Source organism: Pteropus alecto, unplaced genomic scaffold (genome assembly GCF_000325575.1).
Source record: "Pteropus alecto unplaced genomic scaffold, ASM32557v1 scaffold8, whole genome shotgun sequence".
NCBI classification, from domain to species: Eukaryota; Metazoa; Chordata; class Mammalia; order Chiroptera; family Pteropodidae; genus Pteropus; species Pteropus alecto.
In genome coordinates this window covers 7639399-7663637 of record NW_006494609.1, presented here as the reverse complement: position 1 = coordinate 7663637, position 24239 = coordinate 7639399, and the positions used below count along the sequence as shown (strand labels likewise).

General features: G+C 33.7%; 1 protein-coding gene across 10 annotated transcripts in view; it reads left to right on the top strand.

Moving 5' to 3' along the window:
* The window catches only part of CEP128 (centrosomal protein 128), a 331255-nt gene that overhangs the window by 46359 nt on the left and 260657 nt on the right, over positions 1-24239 (top strand). For all 10 annotated transcript variants that reach the window (XM_025042159.1, XM_025042162.1, XM_025042160.1 and 7 more), the window contains one exon: positions 5381-5497. In XM_025042159.1, coding sequence (XP_024897927.1) covers positions 5381-5497 — 117 coding nt within the window. The remainder of the gene's footprint in view (positions 1-5380; positions 5498-24239) is intronic.

Below are 24239 nucleotides of genomic sequence, written 5' to 3'. Positions count from 1 at the left end.
ACCCCTCCCCTTACCATCCCCTGCTCCCAGCAATTTTATCCAGGTATGTGGTTACTCAGGTAGAGACGACATTTCCCAGTTTCCGTGTGCAGCTGAGACCACGTAACTGAGTAAAAGTGACGCATGCCACTTTTGACTTGTCTTTTTGAAAACAGAGCTACTTGTCTGGTAATTTCTTGCTCTCTCTTTATGTGGGTTGAAATGAGGACATAGCGCTGAGCTAGCTTAAGCCAGATAACAGCCTGGGGGCTGGTGGAAGGAACCTGAATCATTGAATGGCCTTAGCAAGCCGAGTGGCCTGCTAGCTGCCTTACTTTCTTCTGGACTGCAGTGTGAGACAGAAATAAAGTTTTATTTTATTTCAGTTCCTGTGTATTTGATCTCTTTGAAAGAGCCTAGATTGTACCCTAACTAATACAGAAATGTATCATAGAAATAGATGAGAAAGAATAGAAAAGACAAAACTAGGTTTCTCCAAATGCACATTATAGATCCTTGCTTGTTGCTGACTTAGTTGGAGTTGTGTGACTTTGGGGTATTAGCAGTAGAGAAAGAGAAATATATTGAGCATATTGACCTGGACGATTTGGTCTATAAAGATACTTTGGTGGATTTACAGGATGACTATAATTTTACTTGTTGGAAATCATAAAGTACTTTGTATTTTATTCATTTTCAGTCATGCTAGTTTGTGTATATGTTTTATCTTGCTAAGTACTAGCTATAATGTCTATTCATTTTATTACTTAGTTTTTTTTTTGGACTTGAATGAAACGGCAAGGATATTATGATTTCCCCATGTTCCAATGGAAGTAAGGCAGTAGTGGGACCTGCTTAGCATTTTCAGTTCTCTAAGTGCTTCTCTCTCAGTCAATATCAGTTTCAGTTGTAAATTACTGAAAATCTCTAATTAACAGCGCCTTAAAAAAGACAAAAGTTATTTCTCTTATGGAAAAAGTCTTAAGTATGGAGTTCAGGGTTCTACGTGGTACTGTGTGATCTATAACATGTAAGGGATTCTGGCTCTTTCTGTCATGCTTTTCTTTTTTTTTTTTTTTTTTTCTCCTGCTGTTATGGCCTCAAATTCATGGTTTTAGATGGCAGCATCTGTGTACCAGACAGCAAGATGGAGAAAGGAATGAGTATGAGAACAAAAGATACCCATGTGCTATCTCTTGTGGATAGTTTTTTGAAGGTGTCACTTGACACTTATGCATGAATCCTATTTGCTAGAATTTTAAGTCACAGCAGCTGGCCATGTGGCTTAAAAAATATATTGTTTCTATTTGGCAGCCACCTGTCTAGTTAAAAATTTCTTTATTATGGAAGAAATAGGGATGGGGAGTAGATATTGGAAAACAACTGTTAGTTGCTACCACATCATCTATATTTTTTGTCCCACTACTTTTATACTCTTTGATCCACTCTATATATGGCGAGCAGGGCAAGTTATTAACCCCACTTTATGGCTGATGATCTTGATTTCTTGAGAGATTAAATTACTTGAACAGCTCAAAAAGTGGTGCGCTTCATTTAGAAGGCTAATCACAAGGCCACTATGTGGCATTGCTGGGCGTAAAGAGATGGTCATCTGTCACCGGATTACAGAGAATTCTAATACCAGTCAAAATAATAGTATTTTAAAATAGAAAACAAAATTTTGTGGAATAGATAGAAATTTTGTGGATAGAGTAGAAAAAAAATTTTTCTTCATCAGACTATCTAATTTATTTCCTAGATGAGGATTTATTTGAAAACAGATAAAAAAAATTACATTAGTTATCTATGGCTGCATATCAAAGTTTCCCAAATTTACTGGCTTAAAACATTCATTATCTGGCAGTTTCTGTAGGTTAGGAATCCAGGCATGGCATAGTTGGCTCCTTTGGCTCTGGGTCTCTCGCAGGCTGCAGTCATCTCAAGTCTTGGTTGGAACGAATTTACTTCCTAGCTCATTTAGTTCCTTGTAGATTATTGAGCTGAAGTATCAGTTTGTCATGACCAGAGGGCTCTTTTGTTTCCTGGACACGTGGCTTTTCCACAGAGCATCTCACAACATTGCGGCTTGTTTCATTGGAACAAGCAAGCAAGAATGCAAGAGAGAGGGCCAGCAGGAGGGAGCATGCTAGCAAGATGGAATCACAATTTTTTGTAATCTAACCATGGAAGAGACATCTCATCACTTTCTCTGTGTTCTGTTCATTAGAAGGAGGTCACTAGGGCTGGTCCACACCCAAGAGGAGGAAATTAGACAAGTACGTGAATACCAGGAAGCTGGGACCATTGAAGTCGTGTCAGAAGCTGCCAACACAAACATTATTTCAAAACTGAGGGGAAATCCTCCAAATATAGTAATCATACATCATTGCATGTACTAGCTATGGTGGTGGTGAAGTAGAAAATGTCTAAATAATTTTAGATTTTGATTTTGGTTTTTGGTTACTTAAGCTGCTTTAATTTCAGTAGGATTCTAATAAGTGCAACCTTCTTGCCTCACATATCGAAGTCATTCAACTCATTCAGTTTAGCTACAGAAATTCTAACTACTCATTCAATGTCAGTCCTCAATAGATAGCAAGCTATTTGAAGGCAGGTTCTGTGGATATAGCATGTGTATTGCTCTATCCCTAACCTCTACGTAGCATAATATCTGGAACAAAAGTGTTTGTGCATGCTTACCGAATGAATGCATGAAAATGGACCTGGCATTACAAGATACTGCCAGAAGTGGAGACCTGTACTGAGCTTGTTTTTCTCTTTAGTTGTGTGATCCCAAGTTAATAACTTACTTCATCAGTGATTCATACCTTTTGATTCAACAATTTCACTTAAAGGATGTACCTTTAGTTTACAGAAATAATCTTATATAGGAGTGTTTGTCACAGCATAGTCTAGTCAAAATAAATGATATCCCATTATCAATAGGGAAGTATTTCAATCAATTATGGAGAATTTTGCATTTGTTAAGAATGAATATGTAGATTTATTTATTGTAATGAAAAGTCCATGATATGTGAACTGTAAAAATTTTATAAAACATATGTGAAATACCCAATTTTTATTCAAAAAAAGAAATGAAATGAATATGTATTTGACCAGTCATACATATATGCATAGAAAAATCCTTGGAAATATTCAACAGAAAACAGTGTTTTTCTTTTAATGGATGGTATTAGCCCATTATTTTTATTTCTTCTTATCATCCTGTATTGTTTATTTTTAATAGTGATGAAACATATATTACATAAAATTTTCCATCTTAGCCATTTCTAAGTGTTCAGTTCATAGAGTTATGTACATTCACATTGTTGTGCAGCCAAATCCAGGACTCTTCATCTTGTAAAACTGAAACTATACCTGTTATGCAACAAGTCCCCATTCAAAATATCAGAACCTTCCTAGGCTTGCTGCCTCTACTTTCTGTCTTTATGAATTTGACTCTGAGTATTTTATATAAGTGGAATGGTATAGAATTTTTTTTTGTGACTGGCTTATTTCACTTAGCATGATGCCTTCAAGGTTCATTCACGTTGTAGCATGTGTTAGAATTTTCTTTTTAAGGCTGAATAATATTCCATTGCATGTATAAACCGCATTTGGTTTATCTGTTCATCTGTGTCAGAATTTTCTTTTTAAGGCTGAATAATATTCCGTTGCGTGTATAAACTGCATTTGGTTTATCTGTTCATCTGTCAGGAGTCACTTGGGTCACTTCCATCTTTTGGCTGTTGTGAATAATACTGCTTTGAACATGAGTGTGCAAATATCTGAGGCCCTGCTTTCAATTTTTTTAGGTTTATACTTAGGTATGGCATTGCTGGGTCATATGGTAATTTTACTTTTAATTTTTTAGGGAGCCACCATACCATTTTCCATAGTGGCTGTACAATTTTACATTCCCACCAGCAATGTACCAGCATTACAGTTTCTTCTCTTTTCCAACATTTGTTATTTTCTGTTGTTTGTTTTTGATAGTAGCCATTTTTCTAAGGAGTTTGAGGTGGTTCTGCTTTATTTTTTTGGTGTGTTGCTATTACTTTTTATATTCACAATGAAGAATAAAGATATTTTCATTTTGTAAAAATTGAACAAATTAACAACTTTTATTTTTTAATATTTATCCAAATTTTCTTTCTATTACATCAGGTACTGTATTTATTTCAGATACAGTAGTAAATTGTTTGTTGGAATACTAGGGTTCATCAGGATAAATTAGAAGCTTGATGCTGAAGGGTATTTTGAGTTTTTGGTAAAGAACTGTGAATATCATAGTGTGTATCTTAATAATTTTTAAGCACTAGAAGTTTGAAATGCCAGACTTATCAAGCTTAGTAAATATTAACTGCTAATTTTTTTGAGAGAATATTTTTGCCTAGCCTTCATTGAATAATTAAATTTATGTTTAACGATGTGTTTTTAAAGAACAACTCGACCTGAGGTATAATTTACTATAAAATTAAGCTGTTTTAAGTGTACAGTGAAATGATTTTTAGTCAATGTACCAAGTGGTGCAGCCATCACCATTGCCCCAGTAAGATCCCTGGTGACTAGGACTTTTCTTGGCTGTAGAGAAATGATGGCAAAAGATTTCTTATAACAGGGCTGTATTTATTGCTTCTCTTAAATGAATACAAATGTCTTCTGTCCACCTGCACCAAATATACACATCGTCAGATAGTATACATTATTTTAGGGGACTATAGAATGGTAACACGTGAAGTGTTTTTGAATTTGCCCAAATTTTAGCAAGGAAAGTCTTGCATGAGAGAGGAAAAAAATCTTTCATGTCATTTTAGAGAGTCTCAATTAAACATCTTTCAGTTTGACTTTAGTTTTTGATCTTTTACAGCTGATTTATTTTTAGCAGATCACAGTAGAAAAGATTGACAAACTAATGAAAAGCCCTTTTAATTATTTGCCACACATAAACATCAAAATCTTCCTAGGCAAGTTGTGCTTAAAGATAATTAAAATGATAAAGAACTAAATAGATAAAGTAGTTTATCATTACCAGAGTAATAAATGCAGTCGTTTGCAAAATTGCTGTTTTCCTTCTGTTTCACCAGAGGGCACTCTTTTCTAGTTTATTACTTTTTGTTCTGATCTATTGAATTAATATTTTGTACTTTGAAAAACGTAAGTCCTTTATTGGGATACAGTTTGGATTATTTGGAGTCTAATTATTTTCTTTTATAACTTCCAGCCAATTTTCTTGTGATCTGTTTTATAATTGTGTCATGAAAAAGGGCTCTAGAAACACGCCACTCTTAAATGCTTTAGACAGTAGTTGCATCTGGTATAAAATATCTCTTCAATTTTAGTCTTTTTTTTTCTTCCTAACAGCTCTCTAATGTCACCATTTCTGTTTGTTCATGTTAAGGCTTCAGATCGGGTGGAGCGACGGCTTCAGGAAATAGAAAGAGAGATGCGCACAGAAAGAGAGCTGGTGGAAAGACGCCAGGATCAACTGGGACTTATTTCTTTGCAGCTGCAAGAGGTTTGTGAAAAACACCTTCTCCAGATGTTAACCTTGAGTTTGGACATTTGTTCAGCCATTGTTAAAATGGTTAAAGTTCCTTAGTTTGTTGCATGTGACAGTATAATTCAGTCCATATGAGAAGTATGGTATATCGGATCGGTTATAGTTTAGTGAAGACAGCCCGATCCGGGTCAAACCCAGAGTCTGCTGCTTGCTGCCTGTGTGACCTTGGGCAAGTTCCTTAACTTCTCTAGGCTCATTTTCTCTGTGGAAAATGGAAATAATAATAGTATTTACCTAATCAAATTGGTGTGAGGATAAATGAGCTAATGCCAGTAAGGCACTTAATATACTTACTGTCTGGCATGTACTCAAAAAATGTTAACTGAAAGTATAATTTTACTCTGATTAATTTTTCTTGACATGAATTAGGGGTTAGCAAACTATGGCCAATGGACCAAATCTGGCCCATTGCTTACTTTTGTAAATAAAATTTTATTGGAACACAGCCATTCCCATTCATTTCCAATCTGTCTGGGTGCTTTCGTGACAGAATGGCAGAGTTGAGTAGTTGTGGAAGAAATTGTATGGCCCACAGAGCCTAAAATATTGACTCTCTGGACTTTCATAGAAAAAAGTTTGCCAACCCCTGGACTAGACTGTCATCAAACCACTTAAATATAGAGGTCACTTACCCTTTTGATACCCTTTTTATATTGAAATTTCAGGCTTATGAAGAAGTTGAAAATTTAGAACAAAGAATTTCTCTATATCCTGTACCTACATTCCTCCAATATTCACATTTTACCAGACCGGCTTTATCATTTTTTCTATACACATCCACACACACACACACACACCACACACACAAATTGTTTTGAATTAGTTGCACACACAAGTAAATACTTTTACACCTAAATAATATGGCATAATTTCCATAATCACAGGAAATTAACATTTGCTCAATACTATGATTTAATCTATAGGTTTTATTCAACTTTTGCCACTAACGTCCTTTTCTTGTCCAAGATACAATACAGGATCACATACAGCCTTTGGCTGTCATGTCTCTTTAGTCTCCTTTAATCTGGAACAGACTTTTAGTCTGTCTTTGTCATTCATGACCTTGAAAATTTAGTAGAGTGCTGGCCAGTTACTTTGTTAGAATGGCTTTCGTTTTGGGTTTGTTGATGTTTTCTCATGACTAAATTCAAGTCATGGACTTTTGGTAGGAAACCCAGAGAACCGATGCTGCCCCCTCCCAGGATATCGTGTCAGGAGGCATGAAATGTCGATTTGTCCCATTACTGGTGAACACTGAACATTTGGTTAAGATGTTGCCTGCCAGGTTTATGCACCGTAAAGTTACCATTATGTCTTTTTAATTGTTTATTTTATGGGGATACTCTTTGAGACTTGAAAATAACCTATTTCTTCTTATACCCATAAATTTTAGCATCTATTGTTGATTCTTGTGTGACAATTATTATAAGTGATGCTTGATGGCAATTTAAAAAAAAATCCATCATTTCTTTTATATTTATTAGTTGGAATCCTACTGTAAGGAAGGACTTTGTCTTTTTCTCCATTCATTCATTTCATTCATTTTTATTGGTGTAGATTTGTGAATTCTCATTTTTTTACATTGGTAATATTATTATAGAAAATAAATTTGTTGAAATTTTCTTTAAATGTTTCTTAGATCTATACATAAAATATAAAAAATTAGAAACAAAAGGAAATGAAGATTAAAAACAAAAGGATGTTTTTCTTTTCCCAAATGATTTTCTCTCAAAGTGATGTTCTACAAATCCACTCATGTGTGCTTAAGATCATTAATCTTTAGTTATGGGCAGATTAAAAAAATTTTTTAAGGTAAAAACTGCCAATTGAAAATTAGGAACAAGAATTACAACCCTGAAATTATAAATGTAAGCTAATAGAAAAATCTGCTTTTGTTTTCTAAAATTCCATTTTCCTCCATTTAACAAAAGGAGGCATACCCTCGTTAGTTGGTAATTACTTCGAAGAGGATATTTTGTTGAATAATTAGATACAGCATGTGGGTAGCCTTTTTTAAACCTTGATTTTTATACATTTGTTCTCAAAGCAAATTGCATCTGGTAGCATAAGAATAGTACTGAGGAGACAATTGTTCTTTTTTGCAAGAAAAAAATTAGAGAAATTTTCTGTACTTATTTTCTTCTCTCTTTGCAGAATGAACAAAATTACAAAGAAAAGAGGGCGAGGAAGATTGCTTCCCACCCCTCTTTGAGAAACTAGAGCCTGAATATTTGCATTGTAATTGTCAGTTTGACTAAAAGCTTGAGCTGTGACTTGGAATTCCATCTCTGACAGTGTAATAGAGGATCACTATTGATAAGAAATGTTTAATTTCATATTTTGTCACTTTAATATAAGCGGTGACCTATGCGCTTTTAAAAGGTGGTTTTGGATTAAACAGTGCAGTGGAAACTGGAAAGGATTAATTTAGGCTGGTGCGTTTTCCTACTCCTAAGTTAAGTGGCTTAGATTCCTGTGGAAAGGTCATGTTTAAGGAGAGAAAACACTTTGCTTTCTTTTCGATATTAAAAATTACTTATGGAAATACCTGTACTGTTGATAATAGTAATTGATGCATTTTGTTTCTGGCTGCAGAGAGAAATCGAGTGTGTGGGTGAGTAGGTATGCCTGGACTTTTTGCCACTCTGCTCTTCTGCCTCCCTAAAATGTGTAATTCAACATTAGTGAAAATTATGACATTTAAAAATTGTTAAGAGATTAGGAGTGCTCGTTAAAAGTTCCAGGATGTCAGACGTTTCTAGGTATAATGTCGTATTACAGGGAGGCAGCCTGTGGCTTTGGCTAAAACCTGCTTTTTAGTGATCTAATGAGGTCCTTAGATCCTCAACGCTTTATCTGTTCCCATTTAATTAAAAACAGTATTAATCATTGGAAATCGGTTGAGGGAAAGGCACTCTACTTGTTTAGAGTTTTTAGGACATTGTTCACTCTTTTTTTTTTTTTTTCTTTTTTTCCTATCCGTCTAAGCAAAAGGGCTATGCATACTCTGGAATCCACTTCCTTTTCTGAGCCTCTACCTCTCATATGCTGCTGATGTCACATGAATGTTCGATTTTCATAACTTTGTAAGGACCTTCACTGGTCTTCATATCCCATGGTAAATACTGTTGTTTTGGTAACTAGTAGGTAGGGGTCTCTCTAGAGAGATGAATGTTTTATATTAGTTGTGCGATAATATTCTTTTCATTTGTCTTTTAAATTTTGAATGGTGGTTCTAGTATTCTGAATAGTCGAATTCAAATATTGTTACGCCTTTAAACATCAGTCTTTCCTTGTTGAACCACTGTGCAAACAATAAAGTGTTATTTAACATTAAGGTACATTTATCATATTATAGACTCCTTTTGATCAGATGCTTGATAGTAAGGTAACTTCGATTAGTTAAATTTAGTGGAGTGGGTAGGAATGGTGGGTGCTAGGGTTACAAAGAAGTATTTAGACTGCATACTCAAGTCAAAACTCTTTTGCAGGTCCAAAATTCACATAAAATCATAGATAAAATATCTAACTCTTGGCTATGGCATCTTAGAAATTCTCAACTTGTTTTTTTTTTACAAGCTGTTTCTTATAAACTATAATTCTTCATCTTCAATTGAATTACTTAAAATGAAAAAGATAAATATATTTCATAGCACATTAAAATGATAGTTTACTCTTCTGCCCCCATCAGCAATAGTCCATGTTTGAATATGACCTAAGGTGATTCAGATGCCCAAACTTTAAAGGTGCTTCGTGGAGAAGTCTGTGGGGCAGGCGAGGCATGGAATCTTAATAGAAGATGGCGAAGATTAAGTGAAGAATTAAGTGTAGGGTGGGAGCTCAGCTCAGAGATTTTTCAGTCTGTGCTCTCATGGAAAACCAGATTATGTGCACTTCATCAATAAAATAAGGCCACATGCAGAAAAATTAAAAGTAATTGATATTGGATTTTTTCAATATTTTTCTTCATCTTTTGACATCTGTACCAGTTATGAGAAACCTAATAAAGACATAGCTATTCATTCCTTCCCAGAAATGTAACTGGCTCCAGAGACTAGGATACTTGGTATAAGAAAAGCCTTGGGTACTGTTTATTAATGTATTTAGTTTGGACTCATTAAAGGAGATGTTTCCAAGGAAGCCAAGAATGCTTTCCTAATGTTGCCTTATTAGTGTTAGCGTTGCCCTTGGGACTTCTATGTCAGATCAGAGGAGGACCTGGCCAGGCAAGTGTTCCAAGGCGGTTTTGCTGACCCTGCCTCCTGAGACTCCCCTGCTTTTTTTGGAGATGTGGAGGCCTTTTCTAAAGCCGGTAGATTCTGTATTCCCCGTCGCTTACCTTTCCAAGGCAGAATTGCAAAACTGTTGCTTGGCCATTCACTTTATCCCCTTCTTCTTGTTCCCATGGCCAATGCTTTCTTCTTCGTAGGTATTCCCCACATTTTCACATATTTATTTCAGAGCACAAGCTTCCCTTCCCCCATTGATATTCTTAGATCCCTTTTATATAAACGCCCATTAAACTGCCCTCACATTGACTGTCCCAGTAGTCTCTCCCTGGGCTAGAAAGACCAATGGGATTTACAAGTAAACAAGAGTTTAAAAAATAAAATAGCAGTTTTGTGGAAAGCACAAGGAAAGTCCTTGGGGCATGAGCTCTAGAATTTAATCCTTTGTCAGGCCCAGGCGACCAGATGTTGTATAGTAGGCAGAGAGTAACACAGGCAGGGTGACACACAGGACCTTCAGACTGCCAAGGGGCTGAAAGCACTAAGTATCACAGCAGAACAGCCACACAGGTACTTCTCTGTAGGAAAATGTGTATCAAGGGACGATCCCAAAACTCCTGCTCTAGTGTTTATTCTTCATGGAGTGAAGCTATGTGAGTAAGATAAATCTGGGCCTGACTTGGAGCCACACTTTTATTCCTTTAATAAATCCTGATCCTGTTGACTATTTTCTCCTTCTTTTGCAAAGATGTTTTTTTTTCCCCTCACTGCCCAATTTCTAGTAATATATATTATATGAGGTTTTTTTTTGTCCTAGATAATTACCATTAATTACCATTTCTTAATATGTTTTCTTTTAATTGTACTTTTTTGGTATTTTCTCCTTTTGCAAAGATGTTTTTTTTTCCCTCACTGCCCAATTTCTAGTGATATATATTATATGAGGTTTTTTTTGTCCTAGATTATTACCGTTAATTACCATTTCTTAATATGTTATCTTTTAATTGTACTTTTTTTGAGCATTTTGCATTTCTGGCATTTAACATAATTTGCACTTAATAAGTATTTGGTGAATGCATTAAGTAATGACCATAATAATACATTGTTCCGATCCAGTGTTTAAGTAGTTTTATTTCTCACTTAGTTCTTTTATAATTTTTATTAAATATTTTTATAAAAATTTATATTCACATAGGATTTAAATAAATGCTAAGCTAAATGTGATTATGTCACGAAATCTCATACAAACATTCTTTTTGAACACAGCTTTATTATTTTCTTGGCTTATTTTCCCCATCTCTTCCCCTTTGCTCTGTCATCATCAGTTACTGCCCACAGTCCCTAAAAAAAAAAAAAAAAAAGAAACCAGTATAATAAATAGCCTGGGTTATAGCCCTTTATATTTTTCTTTGTGCTATTAGTTAATTATCCTATACGGACATATGTAGACTACATATACCTTTGCATATATAGGTTTTTTTGGTATGAAATTATTAAAATAGGATCACATTATATATATATATACATGTCTGCATCTTGAAGGTTTTTTTTCTTTTTTCTTTTTTTTTTATCTGATCAGTACTTTCTGGAAATTTCTCCTCCTAGCTGATGTGGTTCCAATTTAATCTTTTATTACCATGGATGGATCTTTTATTATACTAGAGGTTACCAGGTTGTTTCCAAAAGGTTCTAACTCTTCACATTTCTGTCAGCAGAGTGGTTGAGAATTGCCTTCTCACTTCTACCAGTAGTAGAGGTTATAATTCTTTTTATTTTTGTTAGGCTAATGGCTGTAAAGTGCTAACTCATTTTTATGTTTTTTCGCATTTCCCTGTCGGTGAATTTGAGCATCTTTTCACATGTTTGTTGGCAGTTTGCGTTTGTGCCTATACAGATTACCTGGTTATCTGCTCATTTAAAGATATTGGATTATTTATATTTTCTCCCAGGAATTTTATTTTTTTAATGATGAGAGGAAGGAATCTAAGTTATTTTTTTTTGACTAATGAGTTGCCTCAGCATCATTTTTGAATAATTTGTTCTTTCCCCTCTGCTTTAAATGCTACTTCTGTTATGTATCTAGTTTCTCGTGATATCTGTCTGGGATCTATATGCTCTATTATTGATCTATTTATTTGTCTGTCCCTGAACTGATATCATTTTGTCTTAATTACATTTTGGTAAATGATAATGAAAATCTCCTGTTACGTTTCATGAAAAATCCAGCTGGCATTTTAACTGTAATTGTAATAAATATAGAGATTAATTTGAAGAGAAGGTGTTTTCTAATGTTTTTCACGAATGTTTTATAATTGTCAGTATAAAAGTCTTGTACATCTTTTGTTGGACTTATTCCTAGGTACTTTTTGATTTTTCTACTGCGAATGGGATATTTTCTTTTATTACATCTCTAATTGGTCATTTATAGTATATAGGAGTGTGACTGGTTTTATGTGTGGCTCTTGTATCCAACAATTTTGTTTAATCATCTTATTCGCTATTTAATTTGTTAGTAGCTTTACTGACATATCTCACATCTACGGTGTAGATAATCATATCATTTGAAATTAAAGTTAATTTAGTCTCTTTCTTTACAATTCTTTTTGTTTTATTGTACTGCCTAGAAAGTCAAGTGCAATGTTGAATAGAAACAAAGATAGCATGAATTCTTGCTTTGTTTCTGTTTATGGGGATGCTTCTAACCTTATGGTGTTTGCTCCTAGTTTTTTTGGTGCTATCCTTTATCAGATTAACAACATTGACTTTCTATAAATAATTTAAATGCTGTTTAAATGCAGTCGACTCAATAGATATGAGCTCTCCTTGCATTCCTGAGAACTTTATTTGGTCAGAATTTTTTTTACACATTGCTGAATTAATTCGCTAGTGTTTTCTTTAGTTTTTTTTTTTTTTTAATATTTATCTTTATGATTGAGGTCAGTTGATAATTTTCTTTGCACTGCTCTTTTTGTTTTTGGAAGAAAGGTTACATTAATTTCATAAAATGAATTAGGTAGACTCTTTTTTTTTCTAGTCTCTGACTCTTTAATGTTTGTTAAAACTCACCCATGAAATCATTTGTACCTGTTATCTTTTTGGTGGCTGAGATTTTCAATTTCTTCAGTGTGTTTTGGTTTATATAGCCTTATTTTTGAATCCAGCCAAGTTATCCATTTTTTCTGTGTTTTGAAATTAATTTAAAGAAGCAATCATAGGCTTGCTTTATTATTTTTCAATATTTTCTGAAGCTATATCTGTTTCCTTTAATTTTATTTAGTTATTCTTTTCTCCCTTTTCTTTATTTGTCTTGCTAGCATATGATTATTTTATTCATTTTTGTTTTGACTAGTGTTGTTTATTACTTTATCAGCTTCTGCTTTTAACTCCATTTTTTCCCCTTTAAAAATTTTTAGTATTACTCTTATTTTTTAAACTTGCAAGTTAGAGCATTAATTGATTTTTCTGTTTTTTAAAATTAATACTGAAAATTTATCACCTAAATACCATATGTTAATGTGCTATTCCTTTATGGTAGTTTATTTCTAAATCTTTTAAAATTTCTCTTACAATTTTCTCTGCAACTCAAGACTTATTTAGGAGTGCCTTTTGGAATTTTCAAATATGTGTGTTTGCTTATTTTTAAACTCTTTATTTTTAATTCGATTCCTTTGAAATTTGTTGACACTTCCATTTTGACCTAGTACCATCATCAATTTTTTTGGTAGGTATTCTCTGAATAAAAAAATTAAACATTTTTTTCTGTTTTTTTGGATGTGAAGTTTTATGTGTTCATTTCTGACACACACATACACAATCATATAAATTTAGTAAGTCGGGATCATAGATTCTGTTGTTCTGTTCTGTATTCTTATTAAATTTCAGTCTAAAGCCTCCCACTGTGAAAAAGATTGTCAATTTATTCCTGTGATTTTGGTCACTTTTGCTTTATTTTATGACTGTGGTTTCAAGGATATTAGTTAATTACTTCTTGGTCAGTTATTTTTTAAATTATCATGTAGTGCTCCTCTGGATTTAACAGTCTTTAAGTTGCTGTTTTCATGACATATGTTTTTTTCCTCTTTATTTTAATCATTTCTCTGCAGTTTTAATTTTGTATGTTTCTTATAAACATCTTAAAGCTGGACTTAAAAAAATCTCATGTCTTTTAATGGCTGGATTAGTCAGTTTACACTTACTATGGTTATTGATACATTTGGAAATTTTATTTTTTTAAGATCTCTTGTTTTCTTCTCCCTTTTCTTTCTTGTTTAATATTGGATTGAAATGTGTTATATGTTTATTTTTATAGTTACTGCTGGCTTTGAAACAATAGATTATATTTCCGTTCTTTAGATGGCCATTCAAAAATTCAAACATTACATATTTAGCTACAAATTACTCTATGGAATCTATGCTTTAGCCACAGTGATTTCATCTTAAGTATCTTATTGGGACATTTTTCTTCTGCCTCTCAGCATAAATTTATACCTTCTTTTTCTCCAGGCTTAATTGCCAGCTCTTCAGAAAGGATGTCCTCGCACTCCCCCCCGCTTTTCTAAAATAGCCCTTTTCTGCCGCATTGTTCCCTTTCATATCATATTAATTCTTTTTCATAGCACTTAACACCACCTCTAATTGTTGTTTATTTGGTTACTTATGTTATTGTATGTCTTCCCCACTGGAGTGTAAACTCCATTGGCAGGAACTTTGTCCATCATGCCTGTTTCTGGGGCATGTAGTACAGTGTCTATCACATAGCAGACATTCTGTGGATCGTTGTTGAAGGAATGAACTTGCTTTCACACTTGCCGCATTGTAACGTTGTTGGTAAAAACACTTTTTTTTTCTCTTAAAGGTTTGTGTACATTGTTGTATTATCTACTGCTCTTATTCTTGCAAAGAAAGTGAAAGTGAACAAACTTTAACTCCTTTTAAATGATTTAACCAAAATCCCACAGCAATTCTCCAAGAATTCAGACAATCACAATTAAATTTTAAGTATTTCAGCTTTATAAAAGGAGCATATAAATGGAACAATTTGATGTAGTAAGTTACCCTTTTTCAACTAAATTAGAAAAAAAAATTGAGAATAGGACTTCCCAGATATATCAATTCTGAAAATAACACCTCTTTCAAATATTAATTATGGATTTCAGAAAGAATGGTAATTTAGCCATCTGTGTGTGAATAAACTGAGTCTTTGTGGAATTGTTCCTGTTATGGGTCAACAACAAATGCTGATTGACTTTGGTTTGGGGACAAATAATGGGCAGAAAAGACTTTTTAAAAGACTGAGGATCCAATTTTTTTTCTGTTTTAATTTTCAGAACGTTGGTAAGGAAAAAAATCTTTTAGGCTTTTCACATAATTTCTATTAAATGTTTTAAATTTACATGATAAAAATCTTAGTATACTTAATAGAGAATTAGTACAGATCTTTGACCACTAGTCGTCAGTATTGAACCATCAATTGTGACATAGGCATGATTTATTGAAGTTGCTAAACTTTGTTGAAAAACAATTCTTTGTAATATATATATACACATACCTCAACTCTTAGGGCTTTTTGAAAGTATACTTGGCACAAACATTGCAACTGAAAATATCTAATTATTTAATGATAGCTATTTGAAATTTTAAATTTGAAGCAGTGTTGCTCTCCACTGTTGAAAATAAAATGTGACCCAGAGTATTACGTATTAAGACATCTTCTGTATTAACAGGAAAACTATCATTTCTGTGCTTTTTGTTAGAGTTTCTTCATGCTTCCTGTTCAGGATTACAATTCCTTCTTCGTTCTCTCTGTGGAAGACTTTCTACATATAATAAAACAATTAGAGTCTAATTTGATATGAGAATTTATTTCACTGGAATCATATTTCATACTCTTCCACATTTTATATTTCTGAGCTATACAGAAGTGTTCCAAAGATACTTTCTCTAAATTTGTATCTTATATAGATCCAAACCTTTTTCCTAATTATCATTTTCTTCTCCTTAATAATCGCTGCTTTTGTACCCTGTTGTATACAACCCCATTTATAATCATATTCTAATGTTATTCTAATACTGCTTATTCTTCCTTTGGCTAATTTTGTTTTTCTTTACTTGATAGAAAAACATTTTTTTATACCTCTATTATGACTTATCGCATTTCTAGTTAATTTACATTTCTATTCAGTATCCTGAATCCTCTTCCCCTGCCGCGCCCGCCACCCCGACCCCTTTTAAAATTTAAATACTGAAGCTGTGGTAGTAGTTCTTTCTCAATAAATGAGAAACTTCTTAGGCTTTTCTAACATATCTTTCCATATATATGGTCAAGTTACAGTTATAAATTTATTATGTAAAAGAAATGTTTTACAGTTTTATGTTTATCATTGAGACTGAGATCCTGAAGCGTTGCTAGCCAGTATCAGTCTTGGATGGGAATAAGTCAGAGTGATGTTGTGATTCAAAGCCACAAAGCCTGGACAGACTTGGGTCACTGGAACTCTATTTTCTGTTCTTTCTCCTTCTGACCTGTGGATTTGTTTAGAAGGTGTAACATTTTGTGTGTGTATGTGTGTGAGTGTGTGTGAGGGGGAGCTCATCCTAATAAAAGTAGCTTGTATGATTTATTTCTTAAAGAGATGGGTACTCATCTTGCTCAAATGATTTTAATTTTGTTTTAAAAATTTTATGTTGCCTTATGTCCTTACGTTTTCTATTTCTCCCATTTTCCACATCTAGTCCGTCATTAAATTCCGTCAGCTGTATTTAAGAAATATTTTCTGAATTTGTAACTTCTCTTTCTTTTTACCACTACTGCCCTCATCTACCATCCTGCCACTATTTTGATCTGTCTGGGCTAGTACAGTAGCCTCTTTACTTCCATTCTTATCTCCTTAGATAGAGTCTTTTCCCCACTGAATCAGGTATCGCTACATATTTCTTCAAAATCCTTAAATGGTTTCTCTATCACATTTATAATGAATGTCATCATCTAAAACCCTCACCCTATTTTCTTATCATTCTTCATTTTGCCCATTCTAGGCCAACTACATGGCCTTCTTGCTTCTTCATGGACATGGCAGGCACCTCCTGCTGCTGGACATTTGTACTTTCTATTCCCAGAGCCAGGAATTTTCACCTCTGAAAGCAATTGCATTGCTTATACCCTCATGTCATTCAAAGCTCTACATCAGAAAGACCTTAGTAACTATCCTAGATGAAATACCCCTCTTCGCTCTTGAGGCTCTTACACTGCTATGCGTTTTTTCTTTATTACTTTTTAATACCTGTCACCTGTCTGTCTTCCTGATCAGAATGCTTTATGAAGGCTGGCCCTTAGTATGTTTTGCTCATTGCTGTGTAGTCAGCACCTAGAACAGTGGCTGGCATGCAATAAAGGGCCCAGTAAGTATTTCTTGAAGGAGTGAATGCATAAATGTTGCATACTATGTAGTCAGAGCTGTACATAGTAAAATATCATTTGGCCAGTGCCATCATGTACTTACTATGTGCCAGGCGCTGTGCTGGGGACTAGGGATTTAGAGATACTTATAATGCTGTCTTGTCCTTTAGAGGCTCCCAGTTTAGTTGAGGAAATAGAAATGTTAACAATCGGTATAATTCAGTAAGAGTGTCCTTTCAACCTTGCCTAGGCTCAGAGTAGCCCCAGGGGAAATCTTTTCCCCCTTTTGGCCCATTGGGAAAATTTGGGTGGAAGAGATGGCATTTTTGCTGAGACTTTGCATTTTCAAATTATTTTAGGCAATCCTTTTATAAATGTGATTCTACCTTATTATTTACTGCTGCTTGATAAGCACTTTACCTATCTTTGGCCAAAATGTTTACTTAAATTCTGACTCACTGTACTTTTGATTCATAGCATTGCTCTTTGTCTTATTTTATACCATGCTAATTATTTTCTCCTCTCTTTTATGTTTGTTACTGGTGGATAACTTATTTCTTTTTCTATAAGGATAAAATAAACACTATTTTCTGTAAGGTTATGAAAGAACCATTAATGTCAACATGCTGATGAAAAGGCGATAGATGGAAAAGAAAGATTGGCTCTTTGGGGATTTGTTTTTCAAAGCTGGTTGAGCACTATCTGGCACAGCTTGAAATGTGCAGTTCCTTGGCATTGTGTGTCCTTTAGTCTTCTTCCTTGGTCTTTTTCTTAATTTCTCTTCTTGTCACCCACGTTGGTCCTTCCCCCCCTTATTTAACTTATAGTATTTTTAATTAGGCTTTGATCATTTCAGATGACACTAAAAAACACTTTTAATATTCTTTCTGTGGAAAATAATTTTCCCCCAAACTTCTTATAGAAGAGAAAGAGGAAGAGATCTTGGATTTTGCCTCTTTCAACCTTGTACTCACTCAATAATTGAATTTCCACTTACAGAGCAAACTCCCTGTGTAGTTCATGGATATTACAGACACAGTCTCTACAAGCCGTATTGTCTTTCTGGTACTGGGAAACGTTGAGAGTAAGAGTGGGTTGAATTGAAGACTATTCTCTTTCAATAATATATTTCAGGAGCCTACTATTTAATAATGATAAAACAAAAATTGAACATTTAGAAATGTATCCCACATCTTAGAAGAAATAACATGTTAACTGTTAGCTTGCTAATTAAGGCCTTTTGATTCCTTGGAAGGGTGCAGTTTTATGAGATGATGTGTAGATGTGAGTTGTTCTGAAATTCTTATAATCTTATTTCTATGTAATTAACACTTATGTCATGTCTTCTTAGGCTTTTGACTTTATTAAGAAAATATTACCTAAGACCATTAATTATTAAATGCTTGTAATGTACTGTCTACCCTGTATCACCTCCCCATTTCAACTATCTGTTTCCCAAAATCTCTCGTGTATACTAACTCACGTTTTCTTATTATGCAAGTATTTGAATAATGTGTGATTTTTAGGATGTCTTCCTGGGTTGTAGTTTCCTTGTCCCTACCCTCATTGAATTTAGTCCTCGAACAATTTTTTGTCCCCCTTTTTTTCCTTGATTGTTTGCTTTCTAGGTTCATGAAGTGTCCATACTTATTATTCTCTTTATTATGGCCAATATGACCTGTGGCTCCTTTCTTTATTTCACCTATTCTTCCAGCATATGTATAGGTGTTCTCGTAAAGTACCTCAGATTCTGTTTGGAAATAGTTGAGGTTTGCATTACGAATAAATAGTCTTATTGTTCCTATGAGTTGCATTTAAGTCTGACATATATTTTATTTTTATACCATATATGACTAGATCTCAAAGAATTGTTTAATCACATTTATTTTGCTATGTGTACTTATTTGTTCTTGCCAATATCATCACTGTAAATTATAACAGATAAGGCTAGCATCAATCTGTGTTAGTAGCACCATATGCAAATAGACATTTAATGCTGTTAATGCTATCATGATGAAAAATGTTTGTGCTCTTGTTGACTGAACAGCTGCCTGATAATAGACTGAGATTTTCTGAGTGCAGAACTTGTTTAATTTCTACTTTATGCTTTTCTTGAAGAGTGGAATGTTTCTATCTACATTTTCAGTGAATTTTCCTAGACCATCTGTTTATAAAGCCCTTTCCCATTGTTATCAATTAATATTTATTGGGCAGCTACTGAGTGCATAGTAATATTGTGTAAACAAAGAATACTCTGCTACAGATAGACTTATTCATTGACTTGGTACTGTTTTATTTTGATTAGAAACTAGTAAAAAACAAAACAAAACAAAAACAAAATCCAAAGGCATAAAATAACACCCTCTTACTCTGAACAATGAACGATGTACATTCACGGGGCATTCTGCTCAAATACATATAAAACTTGAGAAATTATAAATTTCTGTAATCATCAGTGATATTCTGTTTGTCAACAATTCTAACCCAGTGTGCCTGCATTTAGAAATTGAAATGAAGTATCACTTTGCTCTGGGATTTCTAATAAAACTGAGTTTCTTTTTCAAGAGGAAACCACTGGATAAAAACAGACCCTCCACTAAGAGCATTTGCTTTTTGATTTTGAAGGGAATCCTGGAAAGTGCACTTGTTGGGCTCACATTTAACTTTACTTGCAAGATTTTTATTGAGTAAAAGATTGCATGAAAATAAAATCCGTTCCAGTAAAAGCAGTGGGATTTTAGGGAATAATACTCATTACCATTGTTGCTTTTGAATTAAACAAGTCAAAAGACCTGTATGTCTTTTCAGCATACCAACTTTGTAGGCGGTAATTAAGGTTTTGTTTTGCAGACTGGCAAATTTAATAACATGTGAAGAATAAAATTCTGAAACTAGTCAATAGGGGTTTTACTTTTGAGTTATTTTTATAGTTATGGTAGTGAGTTTTTACTGATTCACCCATGGTCTTTGGCCTATTTAGCCTTCCATGTGGCCTTTGGCTAAGATTTGGGGTAAAGACTATGGCCATGGAACAGAGCAAAGGGAATTCACTCTCGCAGTGATTGAACCCGTGACCTTGGTTGGCTTTATTGGCATAGGGTGCCTTAAGCAGTCATAGTCTCCATCTAGGCCATTCTCAAAGAGACGTTTTGAGTTTTATGTATCAAAAACCTCAGGTATCTTTAAAGAACATTATTAAGGATTATAATTACCATCAGAAATAATGCCAATGTACTTGACTACTGATAAATCTTACTTAACTACATGATATTTGATATTACTCTCTCTTTTGAAAAACAGGGATGGTTGCATCTTGTGACTCTACTCACTGTGTGCTTACCACTTCCATCTGGAAAATACACTGGCAGCAGGTTTTTAGAATGTCTCCCTTTGAAAATCTGTATGGTGTTATAATAGTAATGATCACTGCTAGATTCTCTTTGGAATTCTTTCATGCAGTGATACTTTCACTTATTAAAGTATTTTTTTTTTTAAATTATAGATGTGGGTATAAAATTTTTGTTCCTTGGTTCTGGCTGAAAAGTAAATTTCTTTGAACAATTTAAATAAAATCCATCTAGCTATTTTTGAGTTAGATATTGGTTGAGGGATTTAGAATATGAATGCATTGTTTTCTGCCTTGAAAAGAAACTTAATTTTTTTTTTTGTTTTGTTTGGTTTTTATTGGCACAGATAATCCCCAACTGGATGAACTTAAATGCTAAAAATTTCCATGACTTTAGCTAGTTTTCATGTGGGAGGAATCTCTAACTTGATTTAGGAAAAAAACAAAATTTAGAAATTCACAGAACTTGACAGAAATAAAATCTGTTTTAATTTAAATGTATAGTATAGGTTCTGAACAATAAAATCTTGCTGTATTATGCATATATATTCCTTTTCAAGGTATGTATTATTCTACTGATGTTTGATGGTTTTAGAGCTGTGATTTAGATTTCCAAAAGAGAATTTTGGAAATAGACACTAGAGTTCCATCTTTTAAAAAAAATTCCAATTAATAAGGTTGTTGTTATAGTGTTTTATACATACTAAGTACATAATAACATTTTATCTTTCTTTAAAATATTACAAATGTCCTTAAATATATTTATAATTTTTAATATACATAAATACAAACAACTAGTAACTTTAATTTATAGCTCATGTGATCTGATTTAGGTTAAAATATCATTATGTTTTGAAGCTTAAAATACTTTTTTGCTGAGTTTTATTTTGTACCTACATGAAGAATTTAATTATAGAAATACAGTTAAATGAGCAATGAAGCCATGAAAAGACATAGCGGAACCTTAAAGGAATATTACTGAGTAAAAGAAGACAGTCTGAAAAGACCACATCCTGTATTATTCTGACTGTATGACATTCTGGAAAAAGAAAAACTATGCAGACAGGAAAAAGATAATTGGTTGCCAGGAGCTGGGGTAGGGAGGGGAAGGATGAATAGGTGGAGCACAGAGGATTTTCAGTGCAGTGAAACTGCTCTGTATGATACTATCGTGATGGATACATGTCATATATTTGTCCAAATCCATAGAATGTGTAACACCAAGAGTGAACCCTAATGTAAGCCATAGACTTTGGGTTACTACCATGTGTCCATGTAGGTTCATCATTTGTAATTTGTACCACTCCGGTATGAGATTTGGATAATGGGGGAGATTGTGCATGTGTGGGGGTGGGGCGTATATGGGAAACCTCTGTACCTTCTTCTCAAGTTTGCTGTGGCTCTAAAACTGCTCAAAAAGTCTTTAAAATAAATATACATAGTAAGAGCTGCTATTTTTGTAATTATCACATGGCTTCTTCCTTCTTCATTGTTACTTGAAAAAAAAAAAGTCTGACTTGACAGTTTATGCCTTTAAGTATAATGTTACTGACCTGTTGTTCGACACGAGCACAGACTTGCTTTTCTATAATCTGGTTGGTTTACCCGTGAATCATCTACATGTGCTTGCCTTTGAGACCAAAGGTATGCAGTTGCAGCTCTGCTGAGTGATTAGGATGAGACGGGGTAGTTTTATGTTCATTGTTTTTTTTGTTTGTTTGTTTCTTTTTGGTTTTTTTTTTTTAAATTTCAGTTGCTTGTATGGGGGTTAAGTTGTGACCTTTATTTCATTTCAACTCCATCATTCCTACCCAAGCTTGCTGGTCTGTGTAAAGTAGACAAAGGCCCTTTAATTTTCTATTTGTTCCACATGTTCAAGTGTGTTATTTTTCAGAGCCTCTCGATAAACTTGCCTGTTGTCAAAGTCGTGGGAGTTTTTATGGTCAGATGAGATGTCTACAAACATTTCCTTTTTCTCCTTTCCCCTCCTCTCTAAAAGGAAAGGCTGCATTTAAAATAACATATATAACGGAGAATACAGAATTATCTACCTCTAAAGAACTGCGGTAGTGCAATACTCGATGTTAGTCTTTTTGATGGAAATAGGCACACTTAAGGAAAGAAGAAAAACTGTTGCTAAAGATTTAAATGTGCCTCAGGGACCCTCTATTAAGGCTCAGTGTTGTTGCTGTGATCTTAAATGTGTGAGAGACAGTCTGAATCCTAGAGCAGGGCACATGATAGCTTTATAGCTAAACTGCTTTTATGAAAAAAATAAGCTTTAAAGGGCAGAATAACAGTAATAGAAATTCATTGGCATGTGATGTTTTTTTCTCTTTTTATAACTGCTTTTACTGGGTCAGTTTTAATATAATTCTAAGTTGATTGATCTAAGTCAAATGGAAAAGAAATCCATTGCGGGCTTATACATTTTAAAAAGGTAGTAAATGACTTAAAGTTTATTATTAAGGTTTAAAGAAATGGCTTCTAATTTCGATTCAGTTAGCTTTTTGAAATGTTTTTCATTGAGTGTTATTTGAGTTTTCAGAAGTTTAAAGTGCATTATATATATAGATATACATGTATATTTTTTTACTGGGTCTTAAGAATTAGATTTTTTTTTTTTTGGTCTTTCATTTTAAACTAGATAATGTAGAAAAGAGGTTCAATCTTCCGGGCTAGAATATTGCTTGTGTGTTTACTTGCTTACTGACTCATGGTATAGAGAAAGTGGAAATAATGCTCAAACTTAATGACGTTTCTAGACCATATGGTGGAAATGCAGTGATTTGCTTTGGGTCGCTCCTCAATACTTCACTTTTCCTCTACTGAAAACAATGGAATTTAGTTCTTACTGACTAAATTTTCAAAGACTTACATATCCGTAGAGTAAAAAGAGAAATAAAAAAGGAGAGTATTAAATAACAGTTTAGGCATCAAGTAGAGGGACAATAGGAAAATATATTATTTTGGAAAAGTGTTATTATAAATAACTGGTCAGATGTCAAAGGTGGAAAGTGAAGAGAAAAGGAAATTTTATTGCAAATTCCTAGGGATCCAAGAGAATTAGAGGTTCTCTTATTTAACTAGCTCATATATGGAAATTTGGATTTAAAAGAAAATAGACAGTTGACTATCAGAAGAATTATGTTTTTATAGGCTATAATTCCATGCACTAGAAATAGAAAACACTATTTAATTGTTAAAAATTCAGCTTATTGATTTTATTTCTTTAGCACCATGTAAAATAATTAATATTTATGCTAGTGATATGAAATGAAGATTGAATACTTATAAGTGTGAGAATGAAAGTAATTATTTCCCACACTGCTTTTTAAGAGGAATGGGTCCTGGTAACTGATAGGTGCTTTCCTTATGGGGTGGGGGATCTGGGGGTGTTGGGCATTGTTATGAGTATAAGTATTCAAAATTGAGAACTGGAATAGTGGCAAGTTGCTCTGCATAACTTGGAGGGGGAAATTTAGAAGTGTATGGGGAAGGTCCAGAAGCTACCAAAAAATAAATAAATAAATAAAATAATGAGGCTGGACAAGAAGTAGGGGAGCAGAGAACAGGGGAAATTCCAGGTTGGAGTTGCCCAGGAGAATTTATAGAACACTCAGTGTTTGATGAAGATTTGAAGAGTGTGCTCCATCCCCCTATATAGTCTTATGAAAATTCTAGATCACTCATTAATGTTTTTGGTGTAAGCAGGTTACTTGGGGT